At 52.9% G+C, this 17,677-nt stretch overlaps 2 protein-coding genes across 3 annotated transcripts; one reads left to right on the top strand and one right to left on the bottom strand.

Moving 5' to 3' along the window:
* Positions 1-71: 71 nt before the first annotated feature.
* Positions 72-3,178, top strand: PRELID1 (PRELI domain containing 1). The gene is made up of 5 exons (XM_035015100.1): positions 72-344; positions 924-1,149; positions 2,386-2,499; positions 2,614-2,692; positions 2,917-3,178. Exons 1-5 carry the CDS (start codon positions 253-255, stop codon positions 3,063-3,065), a joined length of 660 nt encoding a protein of 219 aa, XP_034870991.1. The 5' UTR covers positions 72-252; the 3' UTR covers positions 3,066-3,178.
* On the bottom strand, positions 1,305-10,320 carry MXD3 (MAX dimerization protein 3). 2 transcript variants are annotated; one of them, XR_004681101.1, is made up of 7 exons: positions 7,652-10,320; positions 7,265-7,370; positions 6,617-6,646; positions 6,371-6,485; positions 4,214-4,379; positions 3,930-4,139; positions 1,305-2,231 (listed from the first exon to the last, which is right to left on the bottom strand). XR_004681101.1 is itself a non-coding variant. In XM_035015105.1 (6 exons), exons 1-6 carry the CDS (start codon positions 7,719-7,721, stop codon positions 4,024-4,026), a joined length of 603 nt encoding a protein of 200 aa, XP_034870996.1. In that variant the 5' UTR covers positions 7,722-10,320; the 3' UTR covers positions 3,654-4,023. The 2 variants fall into 2 exon arrangements, 1 of the variants encoding a protein (XP_034870996.1); XM_035015105.1 differs by lacking the exon at positions 1,305-2,231 and having other exon boundaries at positions 3,654-4,139.
* Positions 10,321-17,677: the final 7,357 nt, after the last annotated feature.

Genomic DNA, 17,677 nt, shown 5'->3' on the forward strand with positions numbered 1-17,677 from the left:
GCGAGGGGCGGGGCCGCAGGGTCACGTGCGCGGGCGCCGGAAGTGGTGGGGACAGCGCTGCAGCGCCGGAAGTTGCGCGCGCGGCCCGACAACTCCTCATGGCGGCGGCGGCGGCAGCTTGGGTGCAGCGCGGTGGTGACTGAGCTGCGAGCCTGGCGGGCGTGCGCCGAGCCTTGGTCCGGACTCCGCGTGCCCCCCCGGGCATCGCACCCCTGATGCTGCGCGGTTGCTGAGTCCGCCGCGGCCGGGACGATGGTGAAGTATTTCCTGGGCCAGAGCGTGCTCCGGAGTTCCTGGGACCAAGTGTTCGCTGCCTTTTGGCAGCGGTACCCGAATCCCTATAGGTACGTGGCCCTGGAAAGAGCAGTCCTCCCCCCCTCGCTGTTTGGAGATCGAAGTGTGGGGCCGGGAGAGACTCGACATCGAGTCCGAGGTAGGGCATCGTCGGAACCGTTGTGGCCTTCTTTAGGGTAAGAAGACCCCATCCGAAAAGTGGCCAGGCCAGGCCTGCAAGGTAGTGGAAGGAGGCCGGGCCTGGGCGGTGGTTTACTTGAGGCTCTAGTCCAAGGTTCTCTCTTTTCGGGGTGGTGAGACAGGAAGAGGCGGCGGCACAGCAGTTGGGAGGGATCTTGGGGTTGGAAGTCCCGGCGCTGGCCTACTCCTCTGCCTGTGGCGGTTCTCCACTGGGGTAATAAATCATGAGGTCCAGTCCCCGCTGGAATCGGTCAGCAAGAGGGCGGGAGTTGGATTTTGCCCTCGGATAGTCGCAAGGGACTCTAGTTGAGGTGTGAGCCACACTACTTAGCGGTGCAAGCTTGGGGAAGGCATGGCCATTCTGGGCGGGGAGGCTCCATAGGGGAACCCCAACAGGCAGTCTTTCAGCGGCATGCCCCCGAGGGTCACCTTCATTCTGATACTTGCAGCAAACATGTCTTGACGGAAGACATAGTGCACCGGGAGGTGACCCCTGACCAGAAACTCCTGTCCCGGCGTCTCCTGACCAAGACCAACAGGATGCCCCGCTGGGCCGAGCGACTGTTTCCTGCCAATGTTGCTCACTCGGTGTACATCCTGGAGGATTCTATTGTGGACCCGCAGAACCAGACCATGACCACCTTCACTTGGAACATCAACCACGCCCGGCTGATGGTGAGACTACTCTCCCCGTTGGTCCCCCAAAAGTAGCTCCAGGTACATGTGGCTAGGAAGCCATGAAGGGGCTTCTGTTGTCTGAAGCAGATTTGGGTTACTGGGGAGTGCTAGATCTAGAGTGTAAACTCAGATGATTTTTTTCAGCCAGTTAGTTTTTTAACTCATTCATACTGTGGGGGAGGGGTACTTGTTTTACAGAGTTGTCCCAAGTACTAAATACAGAGCACCCTCACTGTGCCTGGCACACACAGAGTGTGCGCCCACAGAAGTGATGCTGAGGGAAGGAGGCAGTGATTTTTCAAACCGGAGTCTATCAAGCCATAAGCAGTTTGTTTGTTTGTGCCTCAGAGGGGAGAGGATCTGGGCCCCTTACCCCATGATGATTAAAGGAGTTCCACTTTATCTGTCTTACATAATGGGTTTTCACCTAAGATTTTGGAAGGAGAGATTCGTATACCTTTTGATTTCTTGCCTATAAGAGAGCTGGAAAACCCTTGGTTAAAGGAACATCCTACAGTATCTTCTCACATGTGAATACTCTAAAAGTTTTCAGAGAGCTCTCATTCTTTTTCTCAGCTAACTTCTTCACAGTGGCTCTGGGAGCTAGGTATTACTCTCTATTGTGCAAAGAGGGAAGTGAGGTTCTGAGAGAGGAAGTGCCCTGCAAGGTCACAGAGTGAGCGAGCACCTTGATGTTCTGCCCCAGAGTTTTCCGAAGGCTTCACAGCTGACTACCCTGAGGGCGTAATCTATTTTTATAAATTACGAAGATAGTGATCCAGCTGTGAGACATGTCTTTTAAGTGTTGCTCTTGGAAGTACTGGGTCACTCGTCAGATAATGAGAGCTGTGACGCTTGCCAGGTTTCCATTTTCATTTCGCCTGCCAGGGAGCTCAGGCCCTGCAGTGGGTGGAAGGCAGGCTAAAAGCACTGCACAGAAAGCCTTCAGACAAAGTCCAGGGCCAGGTTAGAGCTGGCACACACTCTACTGATCTCGAGTCTATATGCCTTTTAGTTGAAAGGGTCAGAGGAGAGGTTTGAGACAGCAGAATGGCCTTTTTTATGTTCTTGCTCTCTTCCTGAAATGAAGGTTGGGAATACAGTAAGGGAAGGAAGTGAATTTTCACCTGATTGCCCTACCCTGTGAAAAAGAGGCAGGGGATCCAACTTATGTGCAAATTGATAAAGTGAAAGACTCCCACGCGATTGTGGTTGGCCTGACTCCCTGCACAGGTGGTGGAGGAACGATGTGTTTACTGTGTGAACTCTGATAACAGCGGCTGGACCGAAATCCGCCGGGAAGCCTGGGTCTCCTCTAGCTTATTTGGTGTCTCCAGAGCTGTCCAGGTGAGCAGTGTTGTGGGGGTGCTGGGGCTTTGGGGCCCCAAGCATTTGGTATGGAGGCTGGGCTAGGGGTCAGTGGGAAGCTCAGAATCTTTCCCCCTTTTCTTCTTTTGCCAGGAATTTGGTCTTGCCCGGTTCAAAAGCAACGTGACCAAGACTATGAAGGGCTTTGAGTACATCTTGGCCAAGCTGCAAGGTGAGGGGCTCTGGGCACAAAAAGAGGCCCTAGTGGCCCTGCCGGGTGTGGAGTCCACAGCCGTCACCACCCCACTCTAAGCCTGGGACCCGTCATCAGTACCCTGGGGCAAATGGCACCCTTCGGACAGCGCCTGGCCCAAAGACGGGGAGTGTCAGGGAGGAGGGGTGTTGAGGTGGGTCGTCTTGGTGTCTTCTGAAGCCAGCCCCTGCCCTTTGCTGCAGGGGAGGCCCCTTCCAAAACCCTCGTTGAGACAGCCAAGGAAGCCAAGGAGAAGGCCAAGGAGACGGCACTGGCAGCTACAGAGAAGGCCAAGGACCTGGCCAGCAAGGCGGCCAGCAAGCAGCAGCAACAGCGGCAGCACTTCGTGTAGCCAGCCCGGGCTCCGGGGCAGTGGGACACCTGACGGCCCGGCTCCAGTCCCTCTGCCCTTCCTGCTCGTACTTTACTAGTAAAACTCAACTTCCAGCCCTTTCTGCTCTCTTGGGGGGGGGGGGGTTGGGGCCGGGTGTCCTGTTCCGCGTGGAGCCGGGGGGCCAAGGACAGGCCCAGGGAGGGGCGGTGGCTCGCTCGGGGGCACAGTGTGCAGGGGGAGGAAGCCTAGACTGTAAGCTCCGCGAGGGCAGGGGCCTTTGTTGTGTTCTATGATGTGTTCCGGGTGCCTGGAACTGCGTCTAGCACATAACAGGCACTCAATAAATAATTCTTGGAGGCAGAAAGCTTTAGTTAGAATCTTGACTGCACGCTTTCCTGGCTTTGGGCCTCAGGCAAGTCTCGTACTCAGCCTCAGTGCCACCTGTGAAGCGGGGCCAGGCAGCCCCCAGCTGTGAGGCGTGGAGGGACACTGCCTGGTACCGTGAGCGAATGGTGTCGGTCACGGCTATGATCTCATTTCCTCTTTTCCAGTTTGTCCGTGCCTGGGAGTTCCCCATTTTCGTCAGGCAAGACCACGGACAGGAAGTTAGCAAAGATGCGTAAATTTAATGCGAATACTGTCCAGTATCTGCGGGCCTTCTCTAGGAATGAACGTGAGGGCCCAAGAGTCTTCTGCTCCCCTTGGGGACAGCAGAGCCAAGTGCTACAAGAAAGGCCTGGAAGGGTGGCCCGGGCGCAAGCTGCCTGCTCTGCAGGCCGCGGAGGAAGCACAGGCGAGCCCTCCCCCAGGAGGACCGGCCGGCAGCCAGCGGTGGGGGTAGGGGGACGGGGGGACGGGGGGGGGGGCGGGGGGGGCAGGCACCTGTTCCCACGGAAGGGTCCTTTCAGTCCGTCGCAGGCAGCCCCTGAGGCTTGCGGCGGGTTCCGGCCTCGAGCGGAGGGCAGCGTGCGGGGGCTCACAGCCAGCTGCTGCCGCCGTGGGAGTAGCTGTGCTCCCGGCCCGCGCCGAAGCCCCGCAGCAGCTCAGCCTCGGCCCCGGACGCCAGGCTCTCCACGTCCACGTCCGCTTCCTCTGCACAGGGAGGCCGCCGGTTAGGGGCCGCGGCCCGCTCAGCCCACACGACCCCTTGGCTTCGGGGCACTCACCTCGGTCCGAGTCCGAGCGCTCGGAAGAGAGGCCCGAAGAGTCCAGGCCGTCTGCCCGCGGCCCCGCCGGCCCCCGGAGCCGCTCCAGCTGCCGCCGCAGGCTCTGCCGCTTGCTGCGCAGCTTCTCCTTGAGCCGCCGCGCCCGCTGCTCCTGCGCCTCCAGCTTCTGTGGGTCCCAAGGGGGCGAGGTCCCGGGCTCAGCACAGCACTGCCAGCGACGGCCCGGCCATTGGTCACTGCCTGCTCCAGACCGCATCTGGGCCCCAGGGGCCTGCTGCTACATCCTCGGGGAAGCCAGCCTCCCTGCCCTCCGGCTCACGTAAATGCCCCAGGAGCATGCTGCGTTGATGGGCTGGGGACGGCGCCACAATCTCAAAGGCCGTCAGGGCCTAGTCAAGGGACGTGGGTCTGTCTGCTGCAGGCAGCAGGGACAGGGGAGGCCTGTGGCATGGCGGGGAGCGCGCACTACAGCTCAAGGGGGCGGCCCCCCCAGGTTCTAGCCGGGTCCGGCCACACGCACACGGGCCTGGTGCTGCCACGTGGCCCAATTTAAGAAAAGCTGGAAGTCAGACTTTTTCATGTCAAATGTCCTTTTACGTGCTGCCAGCTAATTTAAGTTTTTAGAAAACTACAGACCAAACAAAGCCTACCGGTTTGTAACTCCTGGTCAACCTCCCAGGAGCCCTGGAGCTTTAGTATTAATCCCCCTCCGGCCCTGCCAGCCTGGGGTCCAGGGACTGGAGGGCCAAGGGTTCTCCCACCAGAGCCCTTGCGGGCAGAAGCCTGCATTCAGTCAACAAGAAAGGGAGAACTGAGCAAGGGGACATTTGTACTGGGTGTAGAAGGATGAGTAAGCTGTCTATGCAAAGATGGGGCAAAAAGCAGCATCCAAGCAGAGGGACACTGGGAAGGTCATGGAGAATTCAGCTTTTCTGGTAGGGCATGGGAAGATAGGAGACCAAAAGCAGACCAGTGGCAAGGCCTGGGCTGTGAAGGGCCTACAGTTTTACGGGAAGGAAGGAACTGAGACTGTCCTGTCAGGAGCCATGGAAGGTTTCCAGCAGGAAACAGACCTGGACAGATCTATGTGCCCCAAATTATGTTCCAGGGCAAGTTGGACGACAGCCCACAGGAGGCCAGGGAGTCCAGGAGAGGGGTGATAGGGCTTTGAGGAAGGAGCAATCCCCAGGTCCTGCCCATGGGCCAGCCAGCACCCAAGGGGCACACATCATCCCTCCCAAGAACCAGGCCAGGTAAGCTCCATGTGAGAAACGGGCCTGCTACCAAGCCAGGGTGTTCTTCAGCACAAGGAGGGGACGTGGGCACCATGGGGCAAAGCTCACAGTCCCCGCACTGTGATTTATTTGCTGCATAGCGTATGGACTGTCTACCACAACACCTGGTGCCTAGAACAGGTGCTCAATAAACACTTGTTGAAGGAAACAGCAAGTCAGGGGACTTGGGCCTGGGTTATGACTCTGCCTCTCATTAGCTGTGCTGCTCAGTCCTTGGCCTGGCTGTGCCCCCATTTCTTCCTCTGCGAAAAGGGCCAGGAGGGCAGGAAAAGGCCTCTATGGTTTCTGAGGCCACTTCTAGGGCTGCTGCCCCCCTCCCCCCAATCTGAGTCTGCTACCCCACTCCTGTCCACTAGGGGGCACTGAGCTTAGCCCAGGTAGCAGAAGGGTGCTGGGAGGAGGGGTGACTGGCTTCCCTCTCCTGGCCTCTGGAACTGCCTCCCCAAATGGCTTCAGAATAGATAGCTCAGAACAGGAGGCCTTGGGGGGATGGGAGAGGGAAACCTCTGCAGCCTTAGGGACCCTGACACATGACACATCAGAATGTTTTCAACAGCCATGTCCCTCTGTACAGAGGGGGAAACCAAGTCCAGAGAGGCTGAGTGACTTGCCAGTTAGTACTGAATTGATAATAGCTATAATAACCATGAACGTTTACTGGGCAAAGTGACTCAAGCCTCAGGACAGTCCTCTTGAGTGGTCTTCTGCTTTTCTTCCTACTTAGCACAAATGGAAGCTAAAAGCACAGAGAACTGCTGGGCTATGACCTCGGGCCTCTCCCCCAGTTCCACTCAGCGCCTCCCTACTATACCGCTCACAGCTTCTGGCAGGCTGGCCGCAGGGCGCAGTGGCAGCTCCTTACCTGGATGTGCGTCCTGGCCCAGCGCAGAAGGCTCAATGTGGTGTAGCGGGCACAGTCAGGCCCCAGGGGCATCTGCTGTTTTAGCTGCTCTAGGCACCGCTTCAGCTGGGCCCTCCTGCGGGGGAAGGAGTCTGGAGGGCAGTGCCAGCCCAGCCTTGCTGGCCAGAGGGACAGCAGGGGAGGGAAGGCCAGAGGAAGATGATGGTTCCTGGGGCCCAGTGCTGTCAGGGCAAAGCTGGGACTCACCTGCGTTTCTCCAGCTCGTTGTGCACAGACCTGCCAATGCCAGGGAGGATGAGGGGGCGTCAGCTACTACCCACACCCCCAGTCCCAGGGGCTTAAAATCCACTATAGATGTGGGCTCCAAACTAGCCTAATGCGGGGACCTTGTGCCAGCCTTGAGCATTGGAGTCCGCAGGAAGAGGCAGAGACCCTGGGCCAAATGCCGAGAGGCCTGCCCAGGTGGTTGTGGGGTCCAAACGAGGCCCCCTACCAGTGGTCAGGAAGGGCTTCCTGGACAGAGGTGACAGTTGAGCTGGGCCAGAAACATGCTACCCAAAGTGGGGTTAAAAGTGGAGGGATTAGCATGTGCAAAGGGTTGAGAAAAAGAGAAAAGTCTGCGAGGGAAATCGAGTAGAGATGTGGACTGCAAGAGTGTGAGTGGAAGGAGGACCCTAAAGTCTCTTGTTTATAGTTTCTGACACATCAGGGGTGCTCAAGAAACAGTCCCTGAATGAACGAGGGGAGTGATGAGATAGCAGGAGAGGTCTGAATTGCCTCCAGAGTAGGGGACCTGGCCCAGAAGATACAAGCAACAAGGAGGAAGTGGGCAAAGGTGAGGCCCCATGAGGGATGGCACCCATCCCCCCCCCCACCATCCTCAGCCCTCCTCACCGCCCACTGTCCAGCGCGCCAGAAGCTTGGGGGGATCGCTTCCTCCTCCTGTAGACTGGGCCTGGATTGCGGTGCGGGCACAGGGACGCGTAGCCATGCTCAGCTTCTGCCAGATAGAGCCCCAGCCCACTTCAGGCTGGGGCTGGTCCCAGCAGGCGCCCCTGGCAAGGCACGGTCAGGGAAGGGCTTTTGGCGCCAGGGCCATTTTCCCAACCCCTCCCAGTCCGACAGCCCGGGGATCCCTCCCCCGCCAACAAGTTGAGGGCGGGGTGCCCCGGGGCTACTGCCTAAAGCAATGCATGCATCCTTCTTGTTGGGAGCCAAATCCAGCCCAGGCCTGTGTCAGCGAGGTTGCCGTCTGGAGTCTGGCCAAGAGTTCTTCCTCACCTCTCTCACGGCGCTCTAGGAACTCGGCCGCCTGCAGCAGGACCTGGATATTGCTGGCCACGGGTTCCATGTCGGCGACAGCTGGCGGCCGGCGGGCCTAGGGTGCTGGCCCGAAGAGCGGCTGCACCACTTTTGTTACAATGTAACTGACACGGTGCAACAAACACAGGGGCCCGGCCCCGCCCCTGGGACACCCCGCCCCCCGGGACGGCCCAGCCCTTGGCCCCGCCCCCCTGAAAAGGGACCAGGGAACAGCAGACCACCTCCACGAGCCCGCCCCCACTCAGACTCCCGGGGCTGCTAAGGGCGCCGATTCCAGGCCCAGTCTTTGAGTGAATCCCCGGGCTGAAGGGGGCCACGTCTTGCCCATTTCGCTCAACGACCCCGCACCGACTGCTTAGTATATCAGGGCCCCAGTTTCTAGCCCCAAGCTGATAGCGAAGGCTCTGCACCTAAAATGGTACTCTGGGGGCCCTGGGTGTCCGGGAGGCCCCAGCTCGGTCGCTGCACGTGGGCGCCGCAGAGGCGGGGCCGGCGGGCACTCTCGCCCATTTGCCCGCTGCCTCCTGCGGCTCGCCGCCGTCACCTTCGGGGCGGGGCCGGCGAGCTTCTGAAGCACTATTGGCGGCGTGCAGCCCCGCCCTCTCCCTCCGCTGGTCAACATGTTCAGGCGGGAAAAGGAGCAGGTTTCAAATTTGAAAACCCGGGCAATCGGGGCGGGGTTGGGCGACGTTGGGCGGGGAACGGAGCTGCAGTGCGCAGGCGCCAGGGGGAGGGGGGCACAGATCCAGCTCCTATGCTTGAGGGTCCGTGCCCTCGCTGGCCTGCCATCTGCACCCCTACGCCCCCGCTGGGCCGCAGCTTCCTGTTGTGGCGAAGGGGAATAGTCTCCTGGCTCCTCCTCGTCTGCAGGGAAGCTACTGTTGCTACGAAACTGTCAGTAGGGTACCGATTTCCCAAGCCAAGCCATACTCTGGAAGCAGGCGAACTAGCTTGCTAGGGAGCCCTGGGTTCTGGAGCCCACGGAGCTGGGTTCCTCTCCTGTGCCCGCTTCTTCTCAACTGTGTGGCTCGGGAAGTGACCTCCCTCCTCTATGTTCAGGAAGCCCTGTGAGGACAGCAGTGTCGCAGGACCAGAGCCCTTGCCCATCTGTGCCCAGTACGTTGCAGCTCCTGACTTCTGAGGCCAGTGCAACCAGACGCAGGTTTCTTCCTCCCACAGAACCCCTGGCTGCCTGAGTCCAGGAGCACTTCTTTAACATGACTTTTTAGCCTCCCAAAGGAGTATATGCAGTGCCTTCTAAGGGCAGCACCAGTAGGTGTAGCTACACCTGCGGGAACAGTGAGTCTAAGGGTGGAGACAGGAAGATGAAAGCAGCTGTTACAGGATGGAGCATTACAGCCAGGCTGGGGCTGAGTGTGAAATGGCTAAGAGGGCCTAGATTCTGTATGAAGAGACAGTCCTGGGAAACACATGATATACGGCAGTCAGAGAAACCAAAGGTCTTTTTCCCCTGAGGACTAAAAGTCACTCCCAGAGGAACCACTGATATGCTCCACCAACTGCTGCCTGGAACTGTCCACCCATTCACCCATCGATTCGCTCACAAGGTATTAGCAGAGTAGGTCCTGGACGGCAGGCTCTGTGCCTAGGACTGGAGAATACAAAATGGGAACAACCAGATAGGGTTCCTGCCTTCGCAGAGCTCACGGGGCGGGGGGGGAGTGACACAATAATCGCACAACAGTCACAGTTTTGCCAGGTCCTCATAGGAAAAGACACAACATGAAGGCAAGCCCTAAGGAGCATCTGTCCAAATCAGGGAAGTGTGGGAAGGTTTTGCTGGGGAAGTGGATGAACAGGTATCTCTGTATAGGAGGTCTGTAGGAGAACTGCAGACTTAACAGGCGCCAAGGCCTGAGGCTGAAAAGAACGGAGGCGGACCAAAAGAAGGTGGACGTGGCTGGCAACACAGAGAGCAAAGAACACAGTGCAGGCTGATGCTGGAGAGGCGGACGAGGCCCACAACAGGCTGATTGGTCCTCCACACCTCCACCCACAATCAGTTACGTTTGAAGAAAGGACGGCGCAAGGCTTGTGAATGAATTCCCAAGTGTATTTCACTGAAGTCAGCACCCACACCGTGCAGGCGCAAACCTACTCTTCAGACATCTGCGACCCAGGGGGCCCGGCCAAGAGGGATTCTGAAGGAGGAGAGCTCCCAGCAGCAGAAGGGAGCAAGGCACACTTGAAGAGCTAGAGACGCTCCGACTGGAAGTTGTGGAAGTGAGAGGGCGGCTGCAAGAGCACCAGAGCGGCCACACCGAGAAGTGGACTTCATTGTGGGAGCTGCCGCAGGCAGGCCTGGGGCTGGGACCAGCATGGAGAAGGGTCACCTGGGCCTCAAGGTCTCCTGTGGATATGGTCAGGGCTACCAGCCAGGGGGACAGGAAGCACCACCTCCCAGGAAGCAGGGCAGGTGGGGAGGATGGACGAAGATGTGTCTTTTTCCTCTATCTACTTGTAAGCTTTTATCTTTGGTTTTCAGCTGTTGCCTTGCTTTGTGTTTGTCTTGTTTAGAATGTTGTGAGTTTCTGTAAAGTTTTTCAGTCTTTATTTCTTCAAATATTTCTTCCTGCCCTATTTTCTTCCTCTTTTTTTTTTTTTAAGATTTTATTTATTTATTTGAGACAGAGAGAATGAGAGAGAGAGCACATGAGAGGTGGGAGGGTCAGAGGGAGAAGCAGACTCCCTGCCGAGCGGGGAGCCCGATGCGGGACTCGATCCAGGGACTCCAGGATCATGACCTGAGCCGAAGGCAGTCGCTTAACCAACTGAGCCACCCAGGCGCCCTATTTTCTTCCTCTTCTTACTCTGATCCCAATTTCAGGTACCCTTCCCAGTCTGAGAATACATCAATGCTAAGCGATGTTGTTCATGTTTTCAGGTGGTGGTTTTTTAATCTCTCTGCTTCAGTGTGGATAAGTTCTATTTACTTGTCTTCAAGTTCGCTTATTCTTTCTTCTGTGAAGTCCAACTTGGTGTTTAGCCCATCCACTGTGGTTTTTATTTTAACCACTGTGTTTTTCAGATCTAGAATTTCCATTTGGTCTTCTTAAAAAAGTTTTCCATCCATATCCCAGACTATCTCATGGCCTCATGTATTAATTTCCTAGGCTCATAACAAAGTACTATAAAATGAATGGCTTAAAAAAACAAATGTAGTCTACAACAGTGCTGGAGGCCAGAAGTCCAAACTCGGGGCTGAGCAAGATTAGTCCATCTGGCGGTTCTGCGAGACAGTCTGTTCCAGGCCTCTCTCCTCATTGCTGGTGGCTGCCAGTAACCCTTGCCAGTCCTCAGCTTGTACATGTATCACTTCAATCTCTGCCTCTAGCTTCACAAGGCGTTCTCCCCTGTGTCTCTCTGGGTCCAAATTTCCCTTTCTTGTAAGGATACCAGTCACTGGATTAGGGCCCAATATTAGGACCTCATGTTAACTTACCTAATTACATCCGTGAAAGACTATTTCCAAATTAGGTCACATTTAGAAGTTCTGGATAAATACTCTTCAACTCATTATACCCTTCTCTCTCCCAGTTATTATTCTTTTCCCATTAATTATTTTATATATTTATAATAGTTTATGTCCTTATCTGCTAATTCCAGTAACTTGGGGTGTTTGGTTTTTTTTTTTTTTTGGTGGAACGTCTATTGTTTTAAAAATATTTATTTATTGGGGCACCTGGGTGGCTCAGTCGTTTTAAGCAACTGCCTTTTCTCAGGTCATGATCCCAGGGTCCTGGGATTAAGCCCTGCATTGGGCTCCCTGCTTGGCAGGAAGCTTGCTTCTCCCTCTCCCACTACCCCCTGCTTGTGTTCCCTCTCTTGCTGTCTCACTCTCTGTCAAATAAATAAATAAAAATCTTTAAAAAGATTTGAGAGAGGGCGCCTGGGTGGCTCAGATGGTTAAGCATCTGCCTTCGGCTCAGGTCATGATCCCAGGGTCCTGGGATTGAGTCCCACATCGGGCTCCCGGCTCAGCGGGGAGCCTGCTTCTCCCTCTGACCCTCTCCCCTCTCATGCTGTTTCTCTCTCGCTTGCTCTCTAAAAAATAAATAAAATCTTAAAAAAAAAAAAAGATTTGAGAGAGAGAGCACGTGCATGCGAGCAGGGGGAAGGGCAAAGGGAGAGAATCTCAAGCAGACTCCCTGCTGAGTGTGGAGCCTGGCGTGGGGCTCCATTCTACAACCCATGAGATCATGACCTGAGCTGAAACCAAGAGCTGGATGCTTAAGTGAGCCCCCCGGGCGCCCTTGGGACTTCTACTGTGTTTTCTCTTGACTGTAAGACATGAAAGAAAGAAAACGTGCTTTATAATTTTTTATTCTAGAACATAAAAGGGAGTAAAAAGAGAATATAACTATGTCAAAGTGTGTGTGTGCGTGTGTGTATTTGTTTCATTTATTTTCCTGAGAGACCAAGCAAGTCCTTACCTATCTGGCAGTTAGAACAAAGGGCTTATGATTTGGATTCCTCTTGAGTAGAGATTCGTGAGGAATTCAGCCAAATGTACATTAAGAGTGAACACAGTCACTTCTTAAACCAACTGCAAGTTCAGGGGATTCCTAAAACAATGGCTGGGGATGATTTGCTAGGACTCAGAGAACCCACTCAAAGCTAAAATATATACTGCATACACTGTATTATACAACTTCTTACAGGGAAGGGATACAGATTAAGACTGGCCAAGGAAAGAAGCTCATGAGTCTGGGGAACTAGGAGATGCAGGACTGCCACTATTCTCTCTCCCCGTGCATTTAGGACATGTTACTTTCCCGGTATCGATGTGTGACAATTATACAGAGTACCAAGTACTAGGGAAGCTATTCCAAGACTCAGTACTCAGTTTTCAGAGCTCTGTTACATGGGCATGATTAATTGAGTGCCGATGTGGTTGATCTTAAGTCTCCACTGGACTGATGTCATGTGACCTAAAGCCCACCTTAAATCACACAGTCATTCACTGGCTAACCCAAGGCCTCTGGGCAAACAAAGATCATCTTCCAAGAGCTGAGGGCAGAAGACAGAGGCCTCTTTTGTGAAGTTAAATGCCACCACTGCCTTTGGTCAAGACTCTTACCACAAAATAATCATATTCCCTAATATTTGGAGGGGCTAGTGTGGAAGTAGGGATAGATTTAAAGAAACAACTAATGTAAAGCCTATAAAGCAAGTACATACATTTTCTTATTTTTGTCCTAATTATTTATTTCCCCCTTTGTACCTTATGATAAGCTGGTGCAGAGGTATTCAGCTTAGAAATTAGCTGACACTGGGGCACCTGGGTGGTTCAGTTGGTTAAGCATCCGACTCTTGATTTCAGCTCAGATCATAATCTCAGGGTCATGGGATCAAGCCCCATGTCAGACTCCTTGTTCAGCGGGGAGTCTGCTAGAGATTGTCTCTCTCCCTGTCCCTCTGCCTGGCTCCCCGTCCCTCCTCACACACTCTATCTTAAATTAATTAGTTAATTTTAAAAAGAAATTAGCTGATGGTGAGGTGAGGTAAATCCAGTGCTTTCTCAGGATAGTCATTTTCCATCTGTGTTACTTCCTAAGGAGGCTTAAAAAAAAAAAAAAAAGATTTTATTTATTTATGGGAGAGAGAGAAACAGAGCAAGCCGGGGAAGGAGCAGAGGGAGAGGGACAAGCAGACTCCCCACCTAGCGTGGAGCCTGACTCAGGGCTTGATCTCAGGACCCCGAGGTCATGACCTGAGCCGAAACCAAGAGTCCAGTGCTTAACCAACTGAGCCACCCAGGTGCTCCCTGAGGGGGCTTGGACCCCACTTCCCAGTCCATCTGACTGTGAACACCAGCACTGTAGCAAGGCCGGTATTACACCGTACCGCAGTGTGCCAGGAGATGTGTTCTGCAAAGCTCTGGCACATTACTAGAGTCCCACTCGGTCATTAACAACTGTCCAGGCCATCATCACACTGTGTGACTTAAACGTCCCCCAGAGTGATGCCATTCAGGTTTGCAGACTCCCAGTTTTTTTTAGGTTCCAAAAGCAAGAGTGGTCTCACAGCAACAGGAATCTCTGCCCTTTCAGGCACCTGGTGTCACTGAACGAGAGGAGACAACATCTGGCTTGGAGTCCCTCTCCAGGCCCCAGTGCCAGCCACACTGCCATGCTCTCACCGCATACGCCACTCACTCATTCCTCAACCCTCAGCTACTGTTCCTCCTCTTCTCCATCTAGACCCTAACTTTTCTACTTTTGGAAGGGGTGTTAGGTTTGGCCACTGTGTTGGTCCAGGTTGCCAACAGAGAAATACTGGTCTAGCATATGCCCCACTCAGGCCTCTTCCACTGGGATGGGGCGGGGACGGCAGGAGGATTACTGGGTGCAGAACTAAGGTGAGCTGTCCAGACCATTCTGCGATATAGCTGCATTCAGTGGCAGCCCCAATTCTGCCAGATGGGGTGAAGGCACAACCTACCCCAGCAGATCCTTAGGAATTCTGACATAAAGGTTTAAAGGTATAGTTTCTTACTTAGAAGCTTCTGGCACCTGTAGTTGCAGCCCTGGTCCTGGGACCACTGCCTCAGGTAGGACAAAGGAAGTTGAGGTGATGTGGGGAAAAAAGAGAAAAGTATAGTGATACCAACCAGCATCCCTCCCATCGCTTCTTCTCCAAACCCACCCTCCAAACCCACCCCCGAAAAAGCAGAGGGATCTGTCTGTGGGGACCTTCTCTTGGCCTCATGTTGAGTGTGAGCACACACTCACGGACGTGTGTAAGCCAGCCCTTCATGCCTTTATTTCCCCGTTTAAAAATATATATATATATTTCAACTGCCTGTTCCAATTCTCCATCAAACCATTCCTCTGAAAATTATATCCCTCTGTCCACTGTTGAACATTATGGGCTATAAAGTGTGTTCCTTGGTCTGAAGATATGTGACCTGACAATATATTTCTAGTATCTTCTGTTCCAGTCCTTTTATTGTACCCTCAACATTTATATCTACCACGGAATAGGCTATGCCCAGTCCGGAGTAACTGTATGTTCCTGTCAGGATCCATTTGTACCACAACCCCCCCTTCCCGTCAGGTTTACCAGCACCAATCTGATTGGCCAGATACATGTGGCCGCTGTCTGTAAGTCAGTAAAAACCCAAACACAGGGGCTTTTATGATTGTTCAGTTCTTCCATCATTGCTAGAAAAACAGCATACAATTCAGCCCACTGAACTGATTTGTTTTGACCTTCCTCATCAGAGTAGTGGACTTCTAAAGAGGAAACTGTCCATTTACTGTGGAACTGCCCTCCAGAAACCAACTATTTTGTTGGTCAATGGAAAGCTTTTCATGGGACACTGCCGAGTGACTCAGTAGCCATAGGACCCAACAGCTACTCAGGTGGTTCCAGAGCCAGACTTTGGGGAAAAGAGGCTCCTACTCATGAGTACTTTCTCTCACTCTCCTGGTGGTCTGTTCCTGTATAAACCATTTCCATTTTATGATGGAATACTTCTGGGCATTACCCTCCCCGTTAAAGCATTTCCCCAACGTCACCCAAGGTATTGTGGGTAGTTCAGGTCTCAAGGTTATTTTATGTCCTTCAATCACAGGGAAAATCTCAAAGTCCTATTTCTCAAATGGGAATTTTCTGGTCGCAAATCCCATCAATTGCCACTAGGTGGCACTCACAGGCTTTCACCATAAATTCCAGGAGGCTGCATATTCCAGGGGCTGTGGTGTAGCAAACTAACAACCTGAATGAGCTCCTGCAATCTCACCCATTCCCATCTAGCATGTCCAATCAATACTGGTGGAAGGGCAGATCACCATGCCTTCTGTTCTAGAGCACAGGCAGAGCAGATCTAGCATACTTCTTTTAAAGGCCCTCAGGATTTCTGGGCTGTTTGGTCCACACTCAAAGTCTGTTGTTTAGTGTCGCCACCCTCAGGAATTATCTTAGCTACACCTTCTGCATAACTAGCAGCTTCTACATCAGCACTTGCTGCTTCACCTGGTATTTTTAGGTTCTGGAGACGGTTTCCTTTCTTAAACCTCAAGAACCACCTTCGCCAGCTTCGAACTTTTCTTCTGCAGTTCCCTCACCCCTTTCCGCCTGCAAAGAGTTGAAGAGAGTGAGGGCCTACCTCTCATTTAGGCTTTGGCTTAAGGGTATGTGATGGCTGGTTTGATCTTCTATGCAGACCACTCAAACTTTCTTCATATCAGTAATAAGGCTGTTTCACTTTCTTATCATGTGTGTATTCACTGGAGTAGCACTTTCAATTTCCTTCAAGAACTTTCCTTTGCATTTACAACTTGGCTGACTGCTCAGCACACAAGGCCTAGCTTTCAGCACATCTTCTGCACTCAGTTTAATCATTTCTAGCTTTTGATTTAAAGTGAGAAATGTGAGACTCTTCCTTTCACTTAAACACTCAGAGGCCACTGCAGAATTAATTGGCCTAATCTCAATACTGTCGTGTCCGTGGGAATAGGGAGGCCCAAGGAGAGGGGGAGAGACAGGCAGTCGGTTGAGCAGTCAGAACACACATATATACCAATGAAGTTCACCGTCTTATATTGGCATAGTTCTCGGTGCCCCCAAAACAATTACAATAGTGACATCAGAGATCTCTGAGTACAAATCACTGTAACAAATACGTTGATAATGAAAAAAACTAGAAATATTGCGAGAATTACCAAAATGTGACGCAGAGACAGAAAGTGAGCAAACACTGCTGGAAAAATCGCCCCAACAGACCTGCTCAACACAGGGTTGCCACACACCTTCAATTTCTAAAAAATACAGTATCTGCAAAGCACAATAAAGTGAAGCACAGTAAAATGAGGTATGCCTATACAAACTCAACCACCAACAACACTATTCCTTGGAGAAGCCTACCTGCTCATCCCGAGAAAACGTCAGGGAACCAAGGATTCCACCAGTGACGTGAAAAGCTTCACTGTGTTTTTGAATTTGTAAAATTATTCTGATATGCAGTGCTATTCAGCATGCTTTCTCTACAGAGGTGAAACAAGACTTGTTCTTTAACAAAACGGAGAGACTTCCCTGGACGGTTCACAAATTTGACCTTGGCACTGAGGCTAGGGCTTGGTAAAGCCTCAGGGGTCACAGTTTTTACAACTTCTATCCTGCCAGAAGTATGTTTAAGGTCTTCGGTTTGCATTCAAGGTCTCCATTTTGCATTCAGGACCTAAGCGCTATCATGCTGGCTGCTACCAGGTTTCATAGACGGAACCTTTAACTAGATGGGCATCATCTTCCTTGAGATCCCCAAGTTTGCCAATGTGTATGACTTGCCAGGAAGCAATCGCTTTACAGCCCGTAGGCTTGGACTTCACGGGCCATCAAACGAGCAATAGGCAGGCTCCCTTGAGCACTCTGCAGCACCTTTTCCACAGGTGTTCAGAGAGCAGTGAATGGCCCTAAGTGAGGGACACACAGCTGGGCACAGGCAGGGTCACAGGTCAGCTTATCTAGCAACACCCTGGTAGCAAGGAGGGTGGACTCTGAGCCAATGCAAAGAGTGACAGCGCCATGGGAAGTAAAGCCACTTGTTTGGCAGTTCCTCAAACAGTTCAACATAGAATTACCGTGTGACTCAGCAGTTCTACTCCAGGGTATATCCAAAAGAACTGAAGGCACTTGTCCCCGTGTTCATAGCAGCATTATTCACACTAGCCAAAGGTACAAGGAACCCAAGTGTCCATCAGCAGATGAATAAGCTGCGGTATATCCATATGATGAAATATTGTTTGGCCATACTACACTGATACATGATAACCTTGATGACACTGAAACCCTAACCCTAACCTTGAAAACATTACATTCAGTGAAATAAGCCAGACACAAAAGGACAAATATTACTTGATTGCACTAATATTTGAGGTATCTAGAATAGGCAAATTCAGAGACAAGAGTGGAATAGGGGTGACCAGGGGCTTTGGGGAGGAAGCAATGGGAGTCAGTGTT

Source organism: Mirounga leonina, unplaced genomic scaffold, assembly GCF_011800145.1.
Source record: "Mirounga leonina isolate KUSES-001 unplaced genomic scaffold, KU_Mleo_1.0 Mir_104, whole genome shotgun sequence".
Lineage (NCBI taxonomy): Eukaryota > Metazoa > Chordata > Mammalia > Carnivora > Phocidae > Mirounga > Mirounga leonina.

Coding starts and splice junctions, on each gene's coding strand:
- PRELID1 (XM_035015100.1), top strand. CDS start 253: ATGGTGAAGTATTTCCTGGGCCAGAGCGTGCTCCGGAGTTCCTGGGAC. Junction 1,150..2,385: donor TCAACCACGCCCGGCTGATG/GTGAGACTACTC, acceptor CTCCCTGCACAG/GTGGTGGAGGAACGATGTGT. Junction 2,500..2,613: donor GTGTCTCCAGAGCTGTCCAG/GTGAGCAGTGTT, acceptor TTCTTTTGCCAG/GAATTTGGTCTTGCCCGGTT.
- MXD3 (XM_035015105.1), bottom strand. CDS start 7,721: ATGGAACCCGTGGCCAGCAATATCCAGGTCCTGCTGCAGGCGGCCGAG. Junction 6,647..7,264: donor GGCGCGCTGGACAGTGGGCG/GTGAGGAGGGCT, acceptor TGGCATTGGCAG/GTCTGTGCACAACGAGCTGG. Junction 6,486..6,616: donor AACGAGCTGGAGAAACGCAG/GTGAGTCCCAGC, acceptor CTTCCCCCGCAG/GAGGGCCCAGCTGAAGCGGT.